This window comes from Hippocampus bargibanti, linkage group LG01 (assembly GCF_051943395.1).
Source record: "Hippocampus bargibanti isolate YZ-2025 linkage group LG01, ASM5194339v1, whole genome shotgun sequence".
Classification (NCBI taxonomy): domain Eukaryota; kingdom Metazoa; phylum Chordata; class Actinopteri; order Syngnathiformes; family Syngnathidae; genus Hippocampus; species Hippocampus bargibanti.
The window spans coordinates 17,486,437-17,507,747 of record NC_142734.1 but is presented as its reverse complement, the minus strand read 5'-3'; the positions used below and the strand labels follow the sequence as shown (position 1 = coordinate 17,507,747).

The 21,311-nt window shown below is 42.6% G+C and overlaps 1 protein-coding gene across 2 annotated transcripts in view; it reads left to right on the top strand.

Annotated features, from left to right (window-relative positions):
• The window catches only part of filip1l (filamin A interacting protein 1 like), a 43,573-nt gene that overhangs the window by 11,235 nt on the left and 11,027 nt on the right, over positions 1 to 21,311 (top strand). Inside the window, exons 2-4 of one of the 2 annotated variants that reach the window (XM_089001101.1) lie at positions 6,905 to 7,163; positions 7,241 to 7,414; positions 7,581 to 7,759. In XM_089001101.1, coding sequence (XP_088857227.1) covers positions 6,912 to 7,163; positions 7,241 to 7,414; positions 7,581 to 7,759 — 605 coding nt within the window. In that variant the 5' untranslated portion in view covers positions 6,905 to 6,911. Of the gene's footprint in view, positions 1 to 6,900; positions 7,164 to 7,240; positions 7,415 to 7,580; positions 7,760 to 21,311 lie in introns of both variants that reach the window. The other variant, XM_089001095.1, reaches the window with a different exon arrangement.

Genomic DNA, 21,311 nt, shown 5'->3' with positions numbered 1-21,311 from the left:
GAAAGCTCTGCATCCCATCGTGGTGAGACGGGCAGAGGGCACATAGAGGTGAAGGGAGGATGAGGATCTGAGGACCGAGAGGGAACAGAGATTTGAAGCAGGTCAGAAAGATAGGGAGGGGCAAGGTTATGGATGGCTTTGAATGTAAACAGAAGTATTTTGAATTCGATACGATGTTTAACAGGTAGCCAGTGGAGTTGCTGGAGGACAGGGGTGATGTGGTGAAAGGAGGGGGTTCTAGTGATGATCCGGGCTGAAGAATTTTGGACGAGTTGGAGTTTATGGAAAAATTTCTGATTGATACCGAAGAGAAGTGCGTTGCAATAATCGATGCGGGAGGTGACGAGACTGTGGATAAGGATAGCAGTGGTGTGAGGGGTGAGCGAGGGACGGAGACGGTTAATATTACGGAGGTGGAAATAAGCAGACCGAGTTATGTTATTTATATGGGACTGAAAAGATAGTGAGCTATCGAGGATGACACCCAGGCTCTTGACCTGAGGGGAGGGGGACACGGTTGAACTGTCAATGATGAGAGAGAAACTGTTAGTTTTGTGGAGGGTGGATTTGGTACCGACAAGGAGAAGTTCGGTTTTTTCACTGTTAAGCTTGAGAAAGTTATGGGAAAAGCCAGGATTTAATTTCTGAGAGGCAAAGTGAGAGGGATGAAGGTGGAAGAGAGGCGTCGGGTTTGCTGGACAGGTAGAGTTGGGTGTCATCCGCGAAGCAGTGAAAGTGAATGCCAAACTTACGGAAAATATTGCCAAGAGGAAGTAGGTAGATAATAAAGAGAAGTGGCCCCAGGACAGACCCTTGAGGCACACCAGAGGACACAGGAGAGGACCGTGAGGTGAACGAGTTGATTTGGATGAATTGTGAGCGATCAGAGAGATAGGAATGAAACCAGCGGAGTGGGGTATGTGTGATGCCTAGGGTGGAAAGTCTGTCGAGCAGGATAGGGTGGGAAATGGTGTCAAAGGCTGAGGTCAGGTCGAGAAGGATGAGGATGGAGAGTGAACCGGCATCGGCTGCCATAAAAAGATCATTCGTGATTTTTATGAGAGCCGATTCAGTACTGTGGCGGGGGCGGAAACCAGACTGGAATTGTTCGTACAGGTTATTGTGAGTGAGGTGTGAGTGAAGCTGGGAAAACAACTGTCTTTTCAAGAATTTTGGCGATGAATGGGAGGTGGGAAATTGGACGTAAGTTATTGAAATCAATATAATCAATCATATATCTTGTTTTTGAGTTGGTGACGATACCTACCGTGACGTCACGGCAGGTATTGTGACTGTCCGAGAAAGCGACAACACACAATGCATTTTACATTACAGTACTTTACTTTGTTTGGTCTGAAAACTTTGTGTTGATCCGTGTTGATGGCGAAATTAGAAGGAAAACACAAATAATGAGATGGTGAATCGTTGTGTTTTGCACCAAGACCACTACGAGCATACGAGCTGACACGAATTCCCAGCAGACAAATCAGCCTATTTCCAACAGAGCTTGGGCGCCATCTTGTGCATTTTCTGGGATCCTCCATTTCAGTCCAGATGCCTCAAAATGACAGGGAATGACTACTTTAATTGATTGCAAACATGTATGCTTTCCGCTTCAGAACTATTTGAATCATATTCATAACTGGATGAGTAACAAGAAAGCATCTTCTCCGAATCTGAAGCCATTGTTTTGATTCTTGAGCAAGGCAAGACGTCTTGGCGTGACGTCACGAACAAGCGGGCAGGACCTTCAGAAACTGGCCATTTCCGGGTTCATTTTGAAGTAGTTTTTGGACGGTTGGTGTTTTTCATTTGACTAAAAATATCAGTCTGCGTGTTTTGGGTATTTTAGATGCTATAAAACGTTTTTCTGATGTCAGTTATGAAACAAAAAAAATGTTTTGTTTGTCCTTTAAAGGGAAATAATTTAGTATGTGGACGGTAAAGATTTTTTTAATGCTAAGTGTTAACTCATGATTACATTTTTCCTTAATAAGGCCTGCTCTCAAAATTTATGTGGCCCATAAAGCAAGTCAATAAATTATTTTGCCAGTAAAGAAGAAAAAAAAACAAATCAAAATTTCAGATTTTTTGTGTGAACAACTTCAAAACTAGCCATCGATTTGTTGTGCATATGTAATACTACGATGAGGCGATTGCACATTTCAGTGGCTCCGCATTTATATGTGATAGACACTTTATTAATGAAGCAGGAATCAAAAGTAAAACCAAAAAAACAAAAAATATTCTTTATCTTCGGGACAGCACAGGATTTAACTGCTGACCCCCAAAAAAGGTTGGGGCCAGGGACAAAGAGAAGGAGAGAGAGAGAGAGAGAGAGAGAGAGAGAGAGAGAGAGAGAGAGAGAGAGAGAGAGAGAGAGAGAGAGAGAGAGAGAGAGAGAGAGAGAGAGAGAGAGAGAGAGAGAGAGAGAGAGAGAGAGGGAGAGAGAGAACGAGAGAAAGGAGAGTAGCGGGCGGGGTGAACAGCACGCACAGGAGCGGCAAGCGCCTCTCTCCACATTCGAAGGTGTGATGTGATTTCAAACAAGCCTATCAGCTAATGGTGATATTGTTTAAAAATGTCTATCAGCTACAAACTATCTAGAAGTTGGGGCTTACAATCAAACCTGAAATAAGTATACAAAGGTGTAGATTTAGAATGACAATAGATGTTAAGAATGTGTTTGTATAGCGATTTGCCCTAACAATATGGCTCCACAATAACGAGGTAATGTGGCCTGCCAACAAAATTAATTATATGACACGGTAGCTCTAAATTATTGATCTGAGTGAAAATTCTCTTTATCTTCCTGTTCGTGTAGAAAGCTAAGATCAGCAGGGTCACAGTCCGTATAAACCCAATGACCCCAGTCACAGATACTACGACGACCCATAAGCAGAGGCACTTGTGGCTTCTCCTTCTCATAATCACCTGTTCCAAAACAGACCTGGTTACGGTGCAACTGTATGTAGCCTGTAGCTCGGGCCAAGAGAGGAAAACCAATACGGGATAATAAATACAATTGTGTGCTGGAACATGCACTGACGCCCAAATGGGATTCTCAGGTCTAAACATAGCATGAACAGTCCAACAGTGAAAGAAGGTGGCTCACTTCTTGTGTGTCATGTTCTGTTCATTGACGTTTGACTTCACTTTATATGACTGGCACCATGGGGTGGGGGAGGGGGGAACAAAAAAAATCTGGTAGCAGTTGTGGAAGGTAAACTTCGGGGGCTTGTTTACAACCTTGATTCCTGAGCGGTTCAAACAGGGCAATGTTAAACATTTCATGATGCTAGAGTCAATGTTGGAAAAAGCTGTAAAATCATTAGAATAATATGTTTCATCCTGAAATGCAAAATTACGAACTTGACAAGCCAGAGGAACATAACTCTCAATTTTCTCAATGAGAGGCAAGGTAAACCGTGGACTGCTTGCTTATCAGTCAAAACAAAATAATGCTCAAAGAGCTTATGTGACACTGCTCTTAATGCAACTCAAGTCATGGAGTCTGACACTTTTATCTAGCACTTAAAAGTTACTTTTATTGTTCAAGTAAACAGAGCCTTTTTTTTACACAATAAGGAATAGCGACTACACAAAAATGAAGGGGGAAATGTTACATTTCGAAAAAAAAATAAATTCAAGTACAAATAATCGAACAGTCTCCTCGAGTGAAACACAGCAAGTCGAGATTGGAAAAACGCAGTTGGGTTCAGAATGGCTCACATGTAGATTTTTGAAAATATCAGGGACGCCTTACTCGATTGAATTATATCAGAGAAGGGGTGGGTGGTCAGGCACTCCAGATACCCCGCTATTTGCATAAAATCAATTTATAAGTCAATTTTCAAAGACGTATCCCTTTTAAACCTCTGTGTAATCACCCGCGAGTCAAATCGAACGATACCCGATCATCTTCCCCCACACCCTGTTCTTTGGGAGTTCCCCTGTGCTTGAGGCAACTTCATGAAATGTCAGAATTTTTATGTGCTCGCTTTTGATGGCTGGAAGCTCCTCAAGAGCTTTTATGTCACTACCTGCTGATAACCATCTGCCCAGTTTTTAAACAGTGCACTCCTTTTTAAGATCTGTGATTAAAACCATGGAAGCGCGTGATGTTATTACATGGTTATTAGTTGGACTTTAACAACAACAACAACAGCAAAAAACGAAATACCGTTAAATTCCTGTGGGTATTTTACACGCACAAACATTCTCTGTGAAGTGAAATTACAAAAACAACTGTAATGCAAATCAAATTGAAAATTGTCAATGTATGATCTGTGCAAAAAGATTAGATGGTTGCTCCTAAATTGATTGGTTGATTTTGAGCCCACTTTAGGAGGTAGGCAAGTCGTAGAACTGCTCCTTCTTAGCAAAATTCACTCACTCCATCTGTTCCTCCCTTCTCTTCCTGCTTGTATTTGATCTTTATTCTCTTGCCCTCAATCACGTCAGGGTGTGATGTAAGCCCGTCGGAATGTACTCAGTAGTTTTGTGAGTGTGTGCGTGTGTTCTCCATACATGGGGGTGACTTTTATTTTCTTTACGGCACAGCTGCTTCCTCACCTTTCACCCTGTTGACTTTAACAGGCAAATGAAAAGTCAAGGCATTTTTTCTATATTTTTTTAAAATATGAAGTGGTCACTGTAAAGCCGACTTTTAAGAGTCCAAAAGTCTGAGAACAGCATATCCAAGGCTTTCTGGTTTGCCACATCTTATTTTTTGACCAGCTAGCCAGCCACAGAAACTACAGTGGTAATGGAAAAGAAAAGCATCCAAACTGCCAACTATTTTCAGCGAATTCTGGCCGCAGATGCTCTTATGAGTGCCCCAAGAGTTTAAAAGCTACAGTGTAAAAAAAAAAATGGATGGACGGACGGATGGATGGACAGACAGACAGGCAGACAGACAGGCAGTCAGATAGTTTTAAGGCAATTTGCTATACGAACACATTTTAAACATCTTTTCTATTAGCTTTCACATCGTTTTGTTTGCTTGGACCTGTCATGTCATATTCTGCACGCCTTTGCATGACGTCACATCCGGACCACCTTTACATGACGTCACATCCTGTCCGTCTTTATAAAAGCTCTCCCAACAAGCCCCAACACTCTCTTTCCTCTTGGCTCTTTCCCCTCTGCCTGCCCCTCAATGTGCCGTCCCTATATTAATGAAACTTTTTGTTTTTACTTTTGATTCCTGCTTCATTAATAATGACCTTAATGGACGGACGAGTAATCAATCAATCTATCATGCATATTTTTGAAACGTGGAAGGAATCCAGACTATCCAGAGAAAACCCACACAGGCGAGCATACAAACCCATTACAAGACCCCTGCACGATGAGACCGACATGCAAACCGTTGTCTCACCATGTCTCTACCTACAATTTCACATTCACAAATATTGAAATTGATATTTATACTTCTTTCTTGAACTTTCATTAACACATACAGCTGATGTAGCAACTCCTGTATATTTTTCTGTTCAGTCAAGTATGTGCTGTTTGAGCTACGACTAATGTTCTTTTGGTTAAATTCAACATGAATCAACTTCCGTGTCCCCGGCGTGACCCTTTTTACCTTTTAACTATGTGAAATATTTGTGATCCCTCCGACAGTTTTGACAGATAGGTGACACTTGCACATGCCAAGTTGCTGTACACGTCTGTGACCTTTGGATCTGTTGCACTAAGCCATTCTATTGGCAGCTCTGTGTTTTGCCTGAGTGCATTTGGAGTCTGTCCCTGACTCAGGGGGAATTACCTCAGCTCACAATCATGTGGCGTCTCACCTCTAATGTGTTCAATGCAATCAGCCAGTCTCTGCTCTCACTCACAGGGCATCCTAGGTTCTCACGCATCGGCCAACAAAACGCTGCTCTACTTTTCTGGCAAGTTCAACAAGTGGTGAGAGTCCATTCAGAAGAAAATATGAGTTGAATAAAATGACTTTCAGGGAAATATAGATCGAAATACATCTTATACTTCAGCAAATGGGATGATTCATTGCCAACAAATGGTTTTCTAATCCCTCTGAGGCCGATGCAAATCTCTTCTTAAGTCTGAACTCTGATAAAAGCCCCTATAAAGATGATGCAATTGTTCTGGCATACTTGAGGTATGGTTGGTTTCCACTAAAAAGTAATATAAATTGTGTGGTTGTAGTTCAGTAACTTGTTCTATCAATTTATCGTAGCTGGGTTCATCACAATCAGTGAGCGTCTGAGCGTCCCAGTCACATAGCGGACATCGCCGCCAAACAGATTATGATTCTTCAGATCCCAAAAAGTAATGTTGAGCTGAAGTGTCTCTTTTCCCCCCAATCACACTAAGGGGCCCAATCACATTAAAAAAAGGAAAACATGGTGTTACTACTCTTTTATGCAAATAAACAAAAACACTATCCACAAATATGTATCATAATATTACCAAATCATTTTTAAAAAACTGCCTCTTTTTAAATATCTTCAAAAATAACTCTACAGATGAGTGTGACATGTATTCAATGAAATAGCAACACATTGAAACATAAACAAAGGAAAAAGACCAACAGACATATCCCATTAATAACATCTTTAGACTACTAGACCATGAAATGTCATTGAAGCGTAGTAGAGGATTCAAATGGCGGCCTGAACAACTCTGGGGAAAGACATTTTCAATTTTGGGTATACTCATTTTTGTTGCCAAGTTTAGACTTGAATTGCTGTGTGGTGAGTTATTTGAAGGGAATTGGGTAAATTTGCATATATCACAAAAGTTGTAAGATGATTACATTAGAGCGGTGTCTATTCTTCAGAAATGGAAGAAAAAAGGTATATTTACGTCTATGAGAAACTGTACACATGTATGTACATATAAGTAATAACTCAACGCTGTCCTTTGAAGGTAGCAACAACATGCGCTCCCGTAGTAGCAGTGTGGAGGATGTCACCAAGGTCAAGCAGGCCAAAGAAGAGACCTCTGGGAGGCCGGAGCATCGCAGTCGCCACCGTGAGCCGCCAGATGACACTGGCACTATCCAGTGGAACCGCAAGACAACCAAGAATGGCACCAGTGGTTCTGCAAAGGGGCCCCGTAAGGAGAAGGCAAGAGAACTTTCGCGTGATGACCTGGTCTTCTTGCTGAGCTTGCTGGAGGGAGAACTGCAGGTCAGGGCATAAGTCCGGAAAAACTTTTTTTCTCAACAATATCAACAAAAAAACAGTTGCCATGATTCCCTCTTCAGGCAAGAGATGAGGTGATTACAGTGCTGAAGGCAGACAAAATCGATTTAGCCCTTCTGGAAGCAAAATACGGCTTTGTCACGCCACCCAAAGTCCTGCAGGCTCTGCAGCGGGATACCATCCAGGGGAAGGCTGACGGTTTACAGGAAGACATCTATGAACGGCCCATGCTGGAGGTACTAACAGTCTTCTATTAAATATTTGAGAGCAATAATCGAGTAAAAGCACAAGTAAATAACTAAATGAATAAATACATTGTACTGTAAAGTGCCGTAAAAAGACATTGTGTAGAGTATTCCATGAAATAAAGTCCTCAAGTCCTGTCCTGCTTCTGTCTTGCAGCTGGACAAGCTAGTAGAGAAGCAGAGGGAGACGTACCGGCGGATGCTAGAGCAGCTCCTGATGGTAGAGCAGGCCCACAAGCAGGCCTTGTACAAAATGGCGGATGAGAAGCGCAACCATGGCGATTTTGTGAAGAAGAGCGACGAGTTTACCAACCTACTGGAGCAGGAACATGAGAGGTCAGTGCACAGGACCGCAACATGGCTCTCTATTCCACGGGAAATGTCACCGTTTGTGTTAATTGTGTGATAATTCATGGTCACAGTAAAGACGCAATCAAAGTCATAACACCACCTAAGAATCGAGGCATATTTTTGGGACGTATTGTATATGAGCTCAGTCAGATAAATTCCACGTCTGGTGGCATGAAGCATTTTTATTCAAACGATAAAAGAAAATAACTAAATAGTTAGCTTCAAATGTTTAGATTTCTGTTTTAATATGATACCATTCTATTAAGTTACCCTAAACTGCTGTTAAATGCTACAATTCCTTTGGAAATTTTCAAATTGAGAGGATTCCCATAACACCCAATATTAATATCATGAAACTCCATGAGGGGAAATTGTCACAAGGATTTGCGGTCCACGTACATGAAAGGACAACCAACACCATTTTTTTGTTTCCTAACTGACATCAGTAAAACATTTTATAGCATATAAAATACCCGAAACACACTGGCTGATATCTAATTTAAAACAGATTCTTATCTTACAGACAGTGTATTGTCGGTGTTCAAATACCTGACATGTTTCGGCGTCTACTTCCGACTTCCGTCTGTAAGATAAGAATCTGTTTTAAATTAGATATCAAGTAGACAGGATGAACTTAATACAACTAACACAGGCTGATATTTTTAGTCAAATGAAAAACACCAATAAAAATGACAAAGTGTGCAAAAACTACTTCAAAATGAAACCAGAAATGGCCAGTTTCAGAAGGTCCCGCCCCCTTGTTCGTGACGTCACGCCAAGACGTCTTGCCTTGCTCGAGAATCAAAACAATGGCTTCAGCTTTGGAGTCATTCCGTCTCATTTTGAGGCATATGGACTCAAATGTAGCGTCCCAGAAAATGAACAAGATGGCGGCCAAGCTCCGTTGGAAGTGGGCTGATTTGTCTGCTGGGAATTTGTGTCAGCTCGTATCAAATAGTAGTCTTGGTGCAACACACAACGATTCACCATCGCGTTATTTATGTGTTTTCCTTCTAATTTCGCCATCAACACAGATCAACACGAAGTTTTCAGACCAAACAAAGTACCCAAAATGCATTGTGTGTCGCTTTCTCTGTCAGTAACAATACCTACCGTGACGTCACGGTAGGTATTGTCACTAACTCAAAAACAAGACTTCCTGAATATTCAGCGCGAGTCTTAAAACGTAAAATATAGCTACATGCGGTGGAATATTTGTAAAATACACTCAGTAGAAGTAATTTGAAGTTATTTTACAAATTATGGACACAACTTGTCCGGAGGCGTCGGTTGTCCTTTAAATAATAATAATAGAGAGGTTGCAACAGTGAGAGGAAGGAAACAGGGTGGAGTTGTCAATCGTGATATTAAAGTTGGACAAGGCTCCGTGATTTGGTGAGTTTGGACGTATGATTAACAAGAGAGATTTAGTGCAATTGAGAATGAGAACATTTGATTGCAACCAGAATTCAATATCAGAAAGATATTGGAGTATGTTACATTTGGCCGAGATTTCCAGTTGACGGGGGAAGCCGAGACCATAATGACAAATGATTTGGCCAAAGGTAGAGAATGAAGAGACCAAGTACGGAGTCTTGGGGGACAACTTGGAACAGTGGAGCAGTGGGGCAGTGAAGGAGGAGCAGTTGTTGATGGGGGTGAATTGTTTCCTCTCTGTGAAATATGAGTGAAGCCTCGTCAGGACATTGTGATGTTGAAGAATTGGCGGAGAGAGAGTAGGATAGTGTGGTAGATGGTGTCGAAGGCTGTGGTAAAGTGAATGAGGATAAGGATGGAGGGAAAGCCAGAATAGGAAGAGAGAAAGGTCATTGGTAATTTAATGGAGGTCAGCTTCAGTGCTGTGATGTATCCAAGAAGCCGAATGAAATTGCTTTCAGAGTTGGTTAATGTCCGGTGGGCTTTGATTTGGGATGTGACGACATGGTCTCTGATTTTGGACAGAAGGGTGAGGTTGGAAATTGGTGGGATATTGCTCATAATGTCACGGTTTAGTCAGGGATCTGTCCCATGGGTTTTAAGTTTGACACCCGGGTGATAGCGGATGTGCAGGAATGGCGGCAAATACTTCTCCTTGATTGATTGAGGGTCTGTTATGTGTGATGACCTCATCGCATGCCAACTGATGCAGGAGCAAGCAGAGGTGTGGGAGCCAGAATGACAACGGCGTGCTAACCAGCAACATATGTTTCCTAAAACATGATCTCAGCGCAGAGATGAACGGTATACAGATGGCGACTGGCCACCTTTGTTCCTATATGGGGAAATCAAACCAATGTGCCAATTTCATGGCTTTCTGCATCTTCTAGTTTTGTTGAGGTAAAAAAACATTTGGCTTGAAGTTGAGTGTTGATGTTGGGTGTGATCAATTCATTTAATCAGGAGAGATTATACAGATTTTCAATTTTTGTATTCAAGTAGCATTCAAATGTTCTCAATTGGAATGTGACAATTTGGCTCTGCAGAAATGTCCAACCTATGACAAAAGTGAAAAAGTCACCAGATTATTTGCTAGTAGCATTTATGAAAAATAGCCAGAAAAGTTGCCAATGTAATAATTTCTGGCTGAACTCGGAACAGGTCTTCACAGCAATGAAAGAAATAAACTCTGCATTAGCATGAGACAGCCGTGACCCCGCCGACACCAAGGTCTAACCTCAGAGACCTTTTGTGAAGATACTGAGGAACTGTTCTAATATGTGGACAAAATTGTACATGATGTCTCATTATAAAGCATCATTTAAAGGACAACCGACACCATTTGTTTCCTAACTGACATCAGAAAAACGTTTTATAGCATCTAAAATACCCAAAACACACAGGCTGATATTTTTATTCAAATGCAAAACACCAATAAAAATACATTAAAGTGTCCAAAATCTGCATAAAATTGAGTTGCGAATTGGGCATTTTCAGAAAGTCCCGCCCCCAGTTCATGACGTCACGCCAAGACATCTTGCATTGCTGGAGAATCAAAACAATGGCTTCAGATTCAGAGAATATGCTTTCTTGTTACACATCCAGTTATGAATATGATTCAAATAGTTCTGAAGAGGAAAGCATACATGTTTGCAATCGATTAAAGTATTTATTCCGTGCCATTTTGAGGCAACATTGGGGGGGGAAATGCATCACCAAAACCAAAAAAGAGGCAGAAAATGGCGTCCAAGCTCCTGTGAGGAATTAATCACCCCGTTTACACAGGCTGATAAATTCATTCCATGGAGCTTGGTCGCCCTTTTCTGGCAGCCTTTTGGTGCAACACGAGGTTTTCAGATCAAACAAGTACAGCAAAATACATTCACGTGATGGAAGGACTGCTACAATGAGTCTTTTTTTCGGTCAGGGGCGTTCCTTCCGTGATGTCACATACAGACTCGTCACCAACTCAAAAACAAGACTTCCTGAATATTCAGCGCGAGTCTTAAAACGTAAAATATAGCTATATGCGGTGGAATCTTTGTAAAATACGCTTAGTAGAAGTCATTTGAAGCCATTTTACAAATTGTGGACACAACTTGTCCAGAGACGTCGGTTGTCCTTTAACCTGCAGTGGACAAACGATTATTTTTATGTTCAATGCAAAGAAAAGGCTGTTTGTCTCATCTGTCACGAGGCGGTGGCGGTATTCAAAGAATACAATCTTCGCCGACACTATGAATACCGTCACAAAGACAAGTACGATTGCAAGGCCAAATACGAGCAGACAAACTCTCAAAGCGAAAAGTTGACTACTATCTCAGCAGAATAAATTTGGACGCCAAGCTCAGCTGAAGAAGGCATCCGTTCGGGCCAGCTTTCGGGTTGCTAAGCTGATAGCAAGCAGCGGTAAGCCTTTCACGGACGGAGAGTTTGTTAAGAAATGTATGGATGTTGTCACGGAGGTGTTGTGTCCCGAGAAGATGTGTATAATGCCGTAAGTCTGTCGGCGAGTACAATCACCAGACGCGGTGAAGAAATCGGGATTAATGTATATGCCCAGTTGCAGCAGAAGATGAAAGAATTTGACTTTTTTTTCATTAGCACTGGATGAAAGCACAGACGTGCAAGACACAGCGCAACTGCTCATTTTTATTTGTGGAGTTAGCGCAAACTTTGAGATATGCAAGGAGCAGGCGGCCCTCCAAAGTCTCAAAGGGACTACAACGGGAGAGGATATTTTTGACCAGGTGTACCAAACCATGGAGACGATGGACCTGAGTTACAGAACTGTGATGGTCTGAAAGACGCATTCAAGTCCAACAGTCTCATTGACTTTCATGCCGCCCTCCCAAACGACACATATCCAAACATCAAAAAACATGCAATGAAAATGCCCACAGTTTTTGGTAGCACGTATAAAAAATTCATGCGAAAAAAGCTTTTCTCGCATGAAACTGCTGAAATCTCCGATGAGATCAAGATTGACAGAAGAACATTTCCATCAGCGCTTGAGACTGGCTGTGACTAGAATGGAACCTGATATTCAACTTCTCACCAGCCAGATGCAGACCCACAGTTCACACTGATGAACATACATAGGTAAGCTCACTTTTCTGACTTGAATGAGTCATTCTGAGCATAAACAAATATAATCATAATACAATCTACTGGGATAAAATCCATCTTTACAGCCATACTGGTAATGAAATGTATCGTGCTGTATAGGTGCTGTATCACTTAGTTCACTTTCTCAACCTGCTTCCTTTGTGGTTTTCACAGGGAAGTTGATGAGAGAGAGCTGCAAACAGCGGCGTCTACAAGCCTGGAACCTACAAAAGGATTGTAAGGAAGGAACACAAGAACTTTAAGAGACTGCTCATATGTGTCAGAGAGATTTTGCTCTGACAACTGAGCTGAACTTTTATCTGTTAAGATTGTGCATGACACAACAGAAAGTTAATGTTGCATGACTTTTTTTATGAAGAACACAGAGAGTTATTTAGTTATTATTTATTTCATAAATAGTGTTATTTATTTCCTGTTTTTCTACGAAGAACCGAGATAGTTATTTAGTTATTATTTATTCCATAAATAGTGTTATTTATTTCCTGATTTTTTTCTGTGAAGAACTCAGAGAGGGTTATTTAGTTATTATTTATTTCATTAATAGTGTTATTATTTATTTCCTGACTTTTTTTTCTGTAAAGAACCTGGAAAGGGTTATTTGGTTATGTGTGGCTTTCTGGAAAACATTTTTTTTTTTTAACACTTTTTCTGTTACAAACTGACACCGGCCTCCCATCAAAGAAGTGAAAAGTTATGTGGCCCTCACAGGAAAAAGTTTGGGGACCACCCCTGGTTTAAAATGTCATGTCAGCATTATTTATATAAACTGTAGCATAGAAAAAAAGAATAAAAAAAACATTATCGTTTACCTTTACTTATAAATGAAGTCCATGCGCCGCTACTTCTGAAGAAAGGCATTTTTACCTTCTTTGTAGAAGCCTTCCTTATCTTTCTTCTGTTTTAAGTCTCTCTATTTCTTTCAATTTAGATATGTAATCCTCCATTCTGAAAATAAGGCCAAGCAACACGAAAAAAATGACTGGATGGTTGCACTTAACTTGCTAACTGTTTACTGTTGCTTGCTCTCACTAATTCTATTATTCTGCAGCCGAGGAGGCGCAAGAAGAATCTGTAATCACCAGCGCCCCCTGTCATGAGGCAGGAGAACTGTGTGCCTCACCTACGCACAGTTTTGATAAAAATAAAATAAAATACAATAAAATAAACACTGTAGTAGTGTTTATAATGTACAGTGGCTGTACATTATATACACAAGCTAAACTATAGAAATTTAGTTCATATACTAAAAGTTTTTGAACACTTTCATCGTGATATGCAAAGGGACAGCAATGCGGTCTCACTGCAGAGCAAGCCAGCACAGTTAGCATAGTCATTGCGCAATCCATGGTGAGGCTCAGCCGGCTGCTGCCTCACCGCTCGTCTCTACTTAGTATTTGAACGGTAAATGTGAAAATTCTGCGATCTTCAAAACACATCCAAAAATGGTGAAGTTAAATGGAAAAGAACTTTAAAGTACAAATTACTAAATAAATATAGATGTTTAATTTATTTTTTCATTTGATATTTCCATGATGACAGGTGAGGCATGGCCTCTCCCCTGACTGCACGTCACTGATCTACGCAATGTGTATACTCCCACTTGGCCTTTCGGTGTCTAATTCATTGATTGTGTTTGGACTGCCAAACTGTTCTTGTGCTCTATGCTGTGACATTCAACCAGTCGAAATAATCAAATAAAACAAGTCCGACTGCTTGACAAACATGTGCAATAGATGATACTCCTAATCCAAAACAAATCCATGCATGATGGGAGTAAAATAGGGCTCCGATTGAAAGACGTGTAGAGTAGCCACAAACATGACACAGCACGATTACCCACTGCGTCTTTAGTTGCTACAGAGGGCTTTCCATTTATCTTGAAGCCATCTGGACGGCCGAACTGTTGCGCTGGTGATGACATCAACAGGTCGAGAACATTCTTGGGAAATGACCTCATCATCACTGAGATGATTATTATCCAGATCTACTTTGAAACACATTGCATTTTATATCGATGAGAAGGTTTCTTCAGCTGTCATCTGGACAAATTTGAAGGTTTCGGACGTTTCAAATTTGTACAGATGACGGCTGAAGAAACCTTCTTATCGATGGACCACTCCTGTACGACTGAGAACTTACACAGACGTATTGCATTTTATATTTACATTGTGGGATCTCTAATTGAAAATGATCAGTGTTCCTGGACAATCAATTTTACCTAAGAGGAAACTCATTAACAATGTTACTTTGCAGTAACCCCACCATTGAAATGCGCTTCATCATTTCCACCTATGCTATACTGTACAGAGGAGGCATATTGCCTGCGCCGACACTGATGCTAAGTAGTCCTGGGCTCGACTGGATCTCGATGAAGTGTAATTAAAAATAGTAAAAGAAGCTTAGACGGTCGCCTACTAAGCTGGAGAAATACTGGGTGGAAATGGGAAGTAGTAGTTCCGTTCATATTCAGCTAGCGTCTTTTTTTAGTATATGATTAGCCAGAACATTTTTGTGTTACTAATGTTTTTTTGTCAGTCTTACAGTCAACTTCAACTGAGAGTGACAAACATAGCAGCAATGATTGACCTACTAAAAATGCTTTCTCCATGTTATGTTTTATTCCATCTATTGCATATGGCTCATTTAATAGCAGCACGATGGATGGGGTTTCACTCAATTTGTTGTTGTGTCCAGATGACGGCATGTTTAAGAAAGTTATTCTACAGCTGTTTATGCTGGACGCATGAGCACAACCTGTCGGCACCTACGGATCATTAAGATGCTTGCTATCGGCTCATCAAAAAGTGTTAGCAATGTCTTTCCTGAAGAGATCTCCACCTGTATTTTCAGCCTGGCACACACTCACACATTCCTGCTCTGTACCAGCTTTCTGAAAGCTGACATGAGGAAATGAAGTTATTGGCAACAGGAGAGTACTTGCACCGAACATTTCCTTGTATGGGTGGACAAAAAAAGTGATTTCCCGAGCTGACCACAACAGCTTACTGGAAGTCGAATGCTTTAATGAGCATGCCCTCATATCAAAACCATGAATAGCAGGCTTTTAACACGTTGACCCAACACACCAAACACGCACATTCTACCTCATCTCCATATATGTCAGACGGTCTCTTAAGCAAACATCACTTTTGTGGGGAAAGAGTACTTGTTGAAAAGGATGGCAATTAGTTATGAACTAGGATGTGCAATGACGGCGTAATGAAAAAGAGTCAAAAGCATGGCACATGTGAGTCATATCCCTCTACTGACCATTGAGCTACTTTCCCGATTCGCAATCTGCCTTTATATTTTTGTCATGATTTAATTGGGAAAAATAAGTCAATTTATTAATACAAAAATTCCACCTCGCAAGCAGTCCCAATCACAACAGGAAGGTGTGTCCAAGCCCACATGCTGGTAAAATGCTCGTTTTTGCAAATTTCCCCATTGTGGGACGAATAAAGGTTTTCTGATTCTGATTCTGATTTAGTAACATTTCGCCAGAATAATCAGTTGTATGATTATTATGGGTATGGTATGGCATTAAAAGTAACTGAAAGTGGCCAACAAATAATGGTGATGAGAAAATTGCTTGAAGATTTTATGTTAAGTCTCTCTGGTGGTGTCGTTTGAATGAAAGTGACACAACTTTAGCAATGACATCATGCTTGGAGATAGAAGCACTTACAGGAAAGTTTTACAGTTGTGTGACGGCATTTGCTTTCGTTATCATTCTGCTCGGTAGACAAGAAAGAGTTCAAAGAGCTTGAGAAAGTTCAACCAGTTGTCGACTTGTGCCAATATATCCACAACACGGACCGAGCATTTTCCTCCAGTTCAGGATGCTGGTTTCAGCTTGACCGTGCAACGAGTTCAAAGTATGGCTTGGATAGAATTTGGAAAACAAAGGTGTGATTATTTATTTTGTTTTTTATATCCTGAAAGTGATACTTTAACGGATGAGATACCAGCAAGCTGCAAATGGACTGAGGGCGGGCAATCCATTATTTATTTACCAATGAACAAAGTGCAAAAATTCACTTTCTCTAGGTGGATGGGAAAAGAGCACCTCACGAGATGTTGGAAAGATTCTTTGGCATTTTGTCGTCATGCGTTGCAAAATCACAATGTTATAACAATGTCTGCCTCAGTTTTGCAAAATGGGAGGTTTTCTATTGTCGTGTCGAAGGAAGCACCCGTGTGATTGCCGTCACACAACCTCAAAAATGCGAATGAAATAATGCGTCTCCCCATCAATGCTAACTGAAATCCATGAATGTAGCAAACAGATGAGCCTCAGCCCTAAAGTGTGGTTGACACACAGAACAGATGAAGGCGCCCTCTGGCATGTATGACCTCATCTCGTGATTCCGTCAACAAGGAACAACGTACTTCCATCCAAGTTACTTTCCCATGGTTGGTTTCAGCAAAAAGGGAAGAGTGGGTGGGTTCACAAAATTCCGAAAAATGTCATTAAATTTAGATGAAAATTCAATAACATGTTTTTTATATGAGAAAGTTGGAGCGCACATTGCTTGGCTGCAATATTCGGAATAGCCAAATAAACTCATCTATCGATTTTCAAAATGCTGATCCACTTTGACAGGCAGACTATACCTTGGTCACCAGACGGACAATTATCTGGACTAACTTTTCCTCCAGTGTCTGTCAATATGACGAAATGACATCCCAACCTTTCGTGAGAGACTCCTATTATAAAAACTATTGGTTTTTATGCCTGCCCTCGGGAACTATCTCATTCTGTTCCATATTGCTTATTAAAGAGTTACGGTCGATGGAATTCATCTTAACCTCTGTCAAACCGGCTTTCAAGAGTAATTGTTGCAGTCAAATCAATTTGTTCTTAAGGAGCATTTGACTTGCACCAATGCAAAGGGACAAAGACTATTTTCTTCAAATAAGCAAACACACAGTAGCTGGGGGTCGGGCGGGGCAGTGTCTGACGAAATAGGTTTCGGTGGCCAGATCTGATTTCAGGCGTCTGGGGAGGATCCGAGCAGTGTAAGGAAGAGGAAGTATCAATGTCAGCGTGCAGACAAGGCATGAGGCCCCAGCAAAGAAGCAAATGTACCGTAATGTGGTGTTTGGGTCACAATCTGTGACTTTGGATATGGATGAAAACTCACACACTTAGTGCGTTGGATAATCTTGTCCAAGATTTTAGTAGAATTCTTGTAAAGTGTAATCAGGGGCATGGCATGTGTGGTTTGGATTCAGAGTAAAGGCGAGAGACTGAAGGCTGCGACTCCATCTAGCTCTCTAATTTAATGAAAGTATAGCATGAGCTCATTTTAGAAGAGCACTCTTTTTCCAAACAAAGAACGCATGAGCTCACGTTTGAAAAAGCCACGCACAGCATCCAACCTAATGCTCAAGTCATAGCTACCTAGAATCTAATTTAACTACAATTCCTTTGTTAGCTGGGCCACATTTAGAGCCTAGTTAAACCCAAATGCAGCTGCTATTCTGAAGCTAATTACTGTCATAAAATAAAAGGAAGACATTGTGAGCAATGTGGAGAGAGAAAAGCACACACCTCCAAGTGCCTCTGTGAACAGGCCCCAGATGTGAGCCAACTGTTGTGCTCTATCACTGAAGTGTGACCGGTCATGTCTGCTCACTATGACATCATTGAAATCCTGCATCCACTCCACTCATGTGGATAGAGAAGGTGCAATTGCATTTTTTTAAGCAGAGCCTGAACATTTTGCCGTTTTGTAAAGACTTGGAGCAGTCATTCCCAAATAATGTGTGTTGTGAATGTGAGAGATTGTATGCCTTGGCAAATTATTTAAAAACAATCTAACTGAATTGATTTGAAAATGATGCATTCACCACATGTAATGTATTTTTGTATATCTAGTGACCGACAAAACAATGCTCTTCTACACAACGCTATTAGACTGTTGCCATGCACGCAACAGAATAATCGCATTGTGATCAACTAAAAAAGCCCTGACTTGACACTGGGACAGTAGATTTGTGAGTATATTGAGAATGGAGGGGAGGAGGGTCATTAGTTCAGAATAGACAGTCCTATAATATAAATACACAAATACTATAAATATTTTAATTTAGCTCATTAGGTTGAAGAAATTAAAGAGTCATCATGCTCAATAAGGATCTTTTTTTTTCTGGGCTCGTTTTTTTTTTCCTAGAGCTGTTAACATTTTGTTTTTTGTTTTTTTTAGCATTGAGCCATTAGGTTTTTAATGTGCTAAATATAGCTCTTGGCTCACTCGAGGTTGAGAAAAAAACTGGCTTCAAGATTTGTCCTGCTAAGGATCCCATTGTAGCATATGTCACACTGCTACAGAATGTTGCGACAGGTCGTAAAGCAGCGGGGACGTCACGACCGCAGGTAGACTAAGATGGTGGCACAATAAACACGTTGACAAAGCAACTCTCCTCTCTCATTCCTCCGGACACAACATTGGCGACGAAGATGGACTTCTACACAGCTCCCCTCCCCTCGTTTCTCGGGACTGGTGGCTCCCCGGTGAGCCACCAGTCCCGTGGTCCCGCTGGTATGACTCGTTCACGACATATCTGACGGCGACCGGACTAAACGAGGCAAGCGAAGCACGCCGAACGGCTATGCTAATACACAGTTTAGGTAGTGAGGGGCAGCGCATTTTTCGCTCTCTTGGACCCACGAAGGACGATTGTGTCACTTTATTGGCCCGACATTTCGCCCCACCTCAGGACGTGATTGTCCGGCGGATTGCCTTCCGTCAACGACGGCAACGAACAGGCGAGTCGGTACACCACTACGTTGCCGACTTGCGCTGTTTAGCGGGCCTCTGTAAATTCGGCCGCTTGGAGGAGGAAATGATTAGGCATCAACTCGCCGAGCACACGATTGATCCCAAACTACGGGAGAAACTGTTATTGTCCCCTGACGACCTCCCACTATCGAAGGCTGTGGAGATGGCGTTCCAATTGGAGAACGCAGCACAACTAACGGCTCGGCTTGTGAACCCACCCACACCTTCACACTCTCCCGCATTGGCACAGATTGTTGCTCCAACCTCGCCACTCCCAGAAGCCACCGCCACCTACGACTCCACCTCTACATACGACGGTGCAGAGATAAATGTGGCCAGACGTCAAGGGGCCGATGCACGCACGCCTTGTGCCAACTGTGGGTCAGCCTCGCACCCCACATGTGCGCCCACTTGCAGAGCCACCGGACAACGATGCCAACGCTGCGGGAAGATGAATCATTTCGCAAGGATGTGCCGCTCTGCTCCCACCTTCACCTACGACCGTACCGAGATAAATGTCGTCAGACATCAACGGGCCAACACACGCAGACCTTGTGCCAACTGTGGGTCTGCCTGGCACCCCACACGCGCGCCAACTTGCAAAGCCATTGGACAGAGATGCCAGCACTGCGGAAGGAGGAACCACTTCGCCAGGATGTGCCGCTCTGCTCCCACGTCAACATACCTGCCACGCCGCTCACCGGCGAACCACCATCCACTGCGTGGGCTCGCGCGCCAAGCCATTCAAGTGGTGCACAGTGGAACTGGATGGAGTGAGCTTACCACTCCTGCTCGACACTGCAGCCTCCAGGTCACTGTTGAACGTGTCCACAGTTCGACGGCTATTTCCTCATCTCCAGATCGAGGCCAACGCTGAGGACTTGTTTGGCTATGGCCAAACTAAGATTGGTATGGTGGGCACTGCCACCTTCACAGTGCGCTATGGCTCGAGGACTCTCCCCCCCTTCACCTTCCAAATTTCCCGTGATGGCGCCAACCTCTTGGGCTTGGACTTGTTTTGTGCACTCGGCTTTTCTATCTCTGACAATGCGGGTGCCATAATTCACCCCCAGGCCAACGGGGGTGCAGAAAGCTCCAACCAAGCAGACGGCCTGCCCTACTCTTCCTCAGCCAGCAGAGGGCCCAACGAGAAGCGCCGGACGAAGCAACGCACACTTACTGTGTCGGACTGGGTCCGCATTCGCCGGCCGTGCTGCTCTCACAAATTGGACTCATTCTGGACAGCACCAGTCCAGATTACCGCCCAACTCGGACCGACCACCTTCTGTCTGGCTGATGGGTCGCGTTGGCATGCCAGCCGCCTAAGGAGAGTGGCGGCACCGACCCCCTCGAACGACTTCTCAGGCAGACTACTAACGTCCTGTCACACATCAGAGAACACCGATGGGACGCCTCGAAGAGCGTGGTGAACCAGCCGTGCCTGTGGGGCCAGAGCCTCGGCCAGCTCGCGTTCGCCTTTGCCCTTTGGTAATTTGGACAATTATCACCGATTTTGAATGTTCAGACCCTAGCCAGTGCTTAGCCTATCGCGTGGCAGAATAACCCACACGGCTAAGCAGGGAAACCGGCAGTCTACCCGGTTTCCCTTGTTACAGAGTGTTTTTGGTTCCTTCAGGGAGGGGGGTAAATGTAGCATATGTCACACTGCTACAGAATGTTGCGACAGGTCGTAAAGCAGCGGGGACGTCACGACCGCAGGTAGACTAAGATGGTGGCACAATAAACACGTTGACAAAGCAACTCTCCTCTCTCATTCCTCCGGACACAACACCCATCACAGAAGAAAATATTTGTATGACAGGAAGTGACCTGAAAGCGACAGGCAACTTGCTTCATTTCTCTCAGTGCATTTGTCAATGATGTCACCATGACTGTAAAATACACAGTCATGGTTGTGTCACCAGTCAGTCTGTAAATTCCTGCGTCACAAAACTGCAGGACAAAATGCTTGTTATGACCATTCGTCGTCAATATTTTATGTGACAGAAGGATCGATAGCAGAGGTCACCAACACACTACCTACGGGTACCAGGTCACCACCAACGACAGGGTTATCAACCGATTACAAGAAGAAAATGTTCCTGGGCCATACTGCCATGAAACCAAAAAAATAAGAAAATAAAACACAACCCAAGATTTCGAAAAATACCCTATGCATGAAT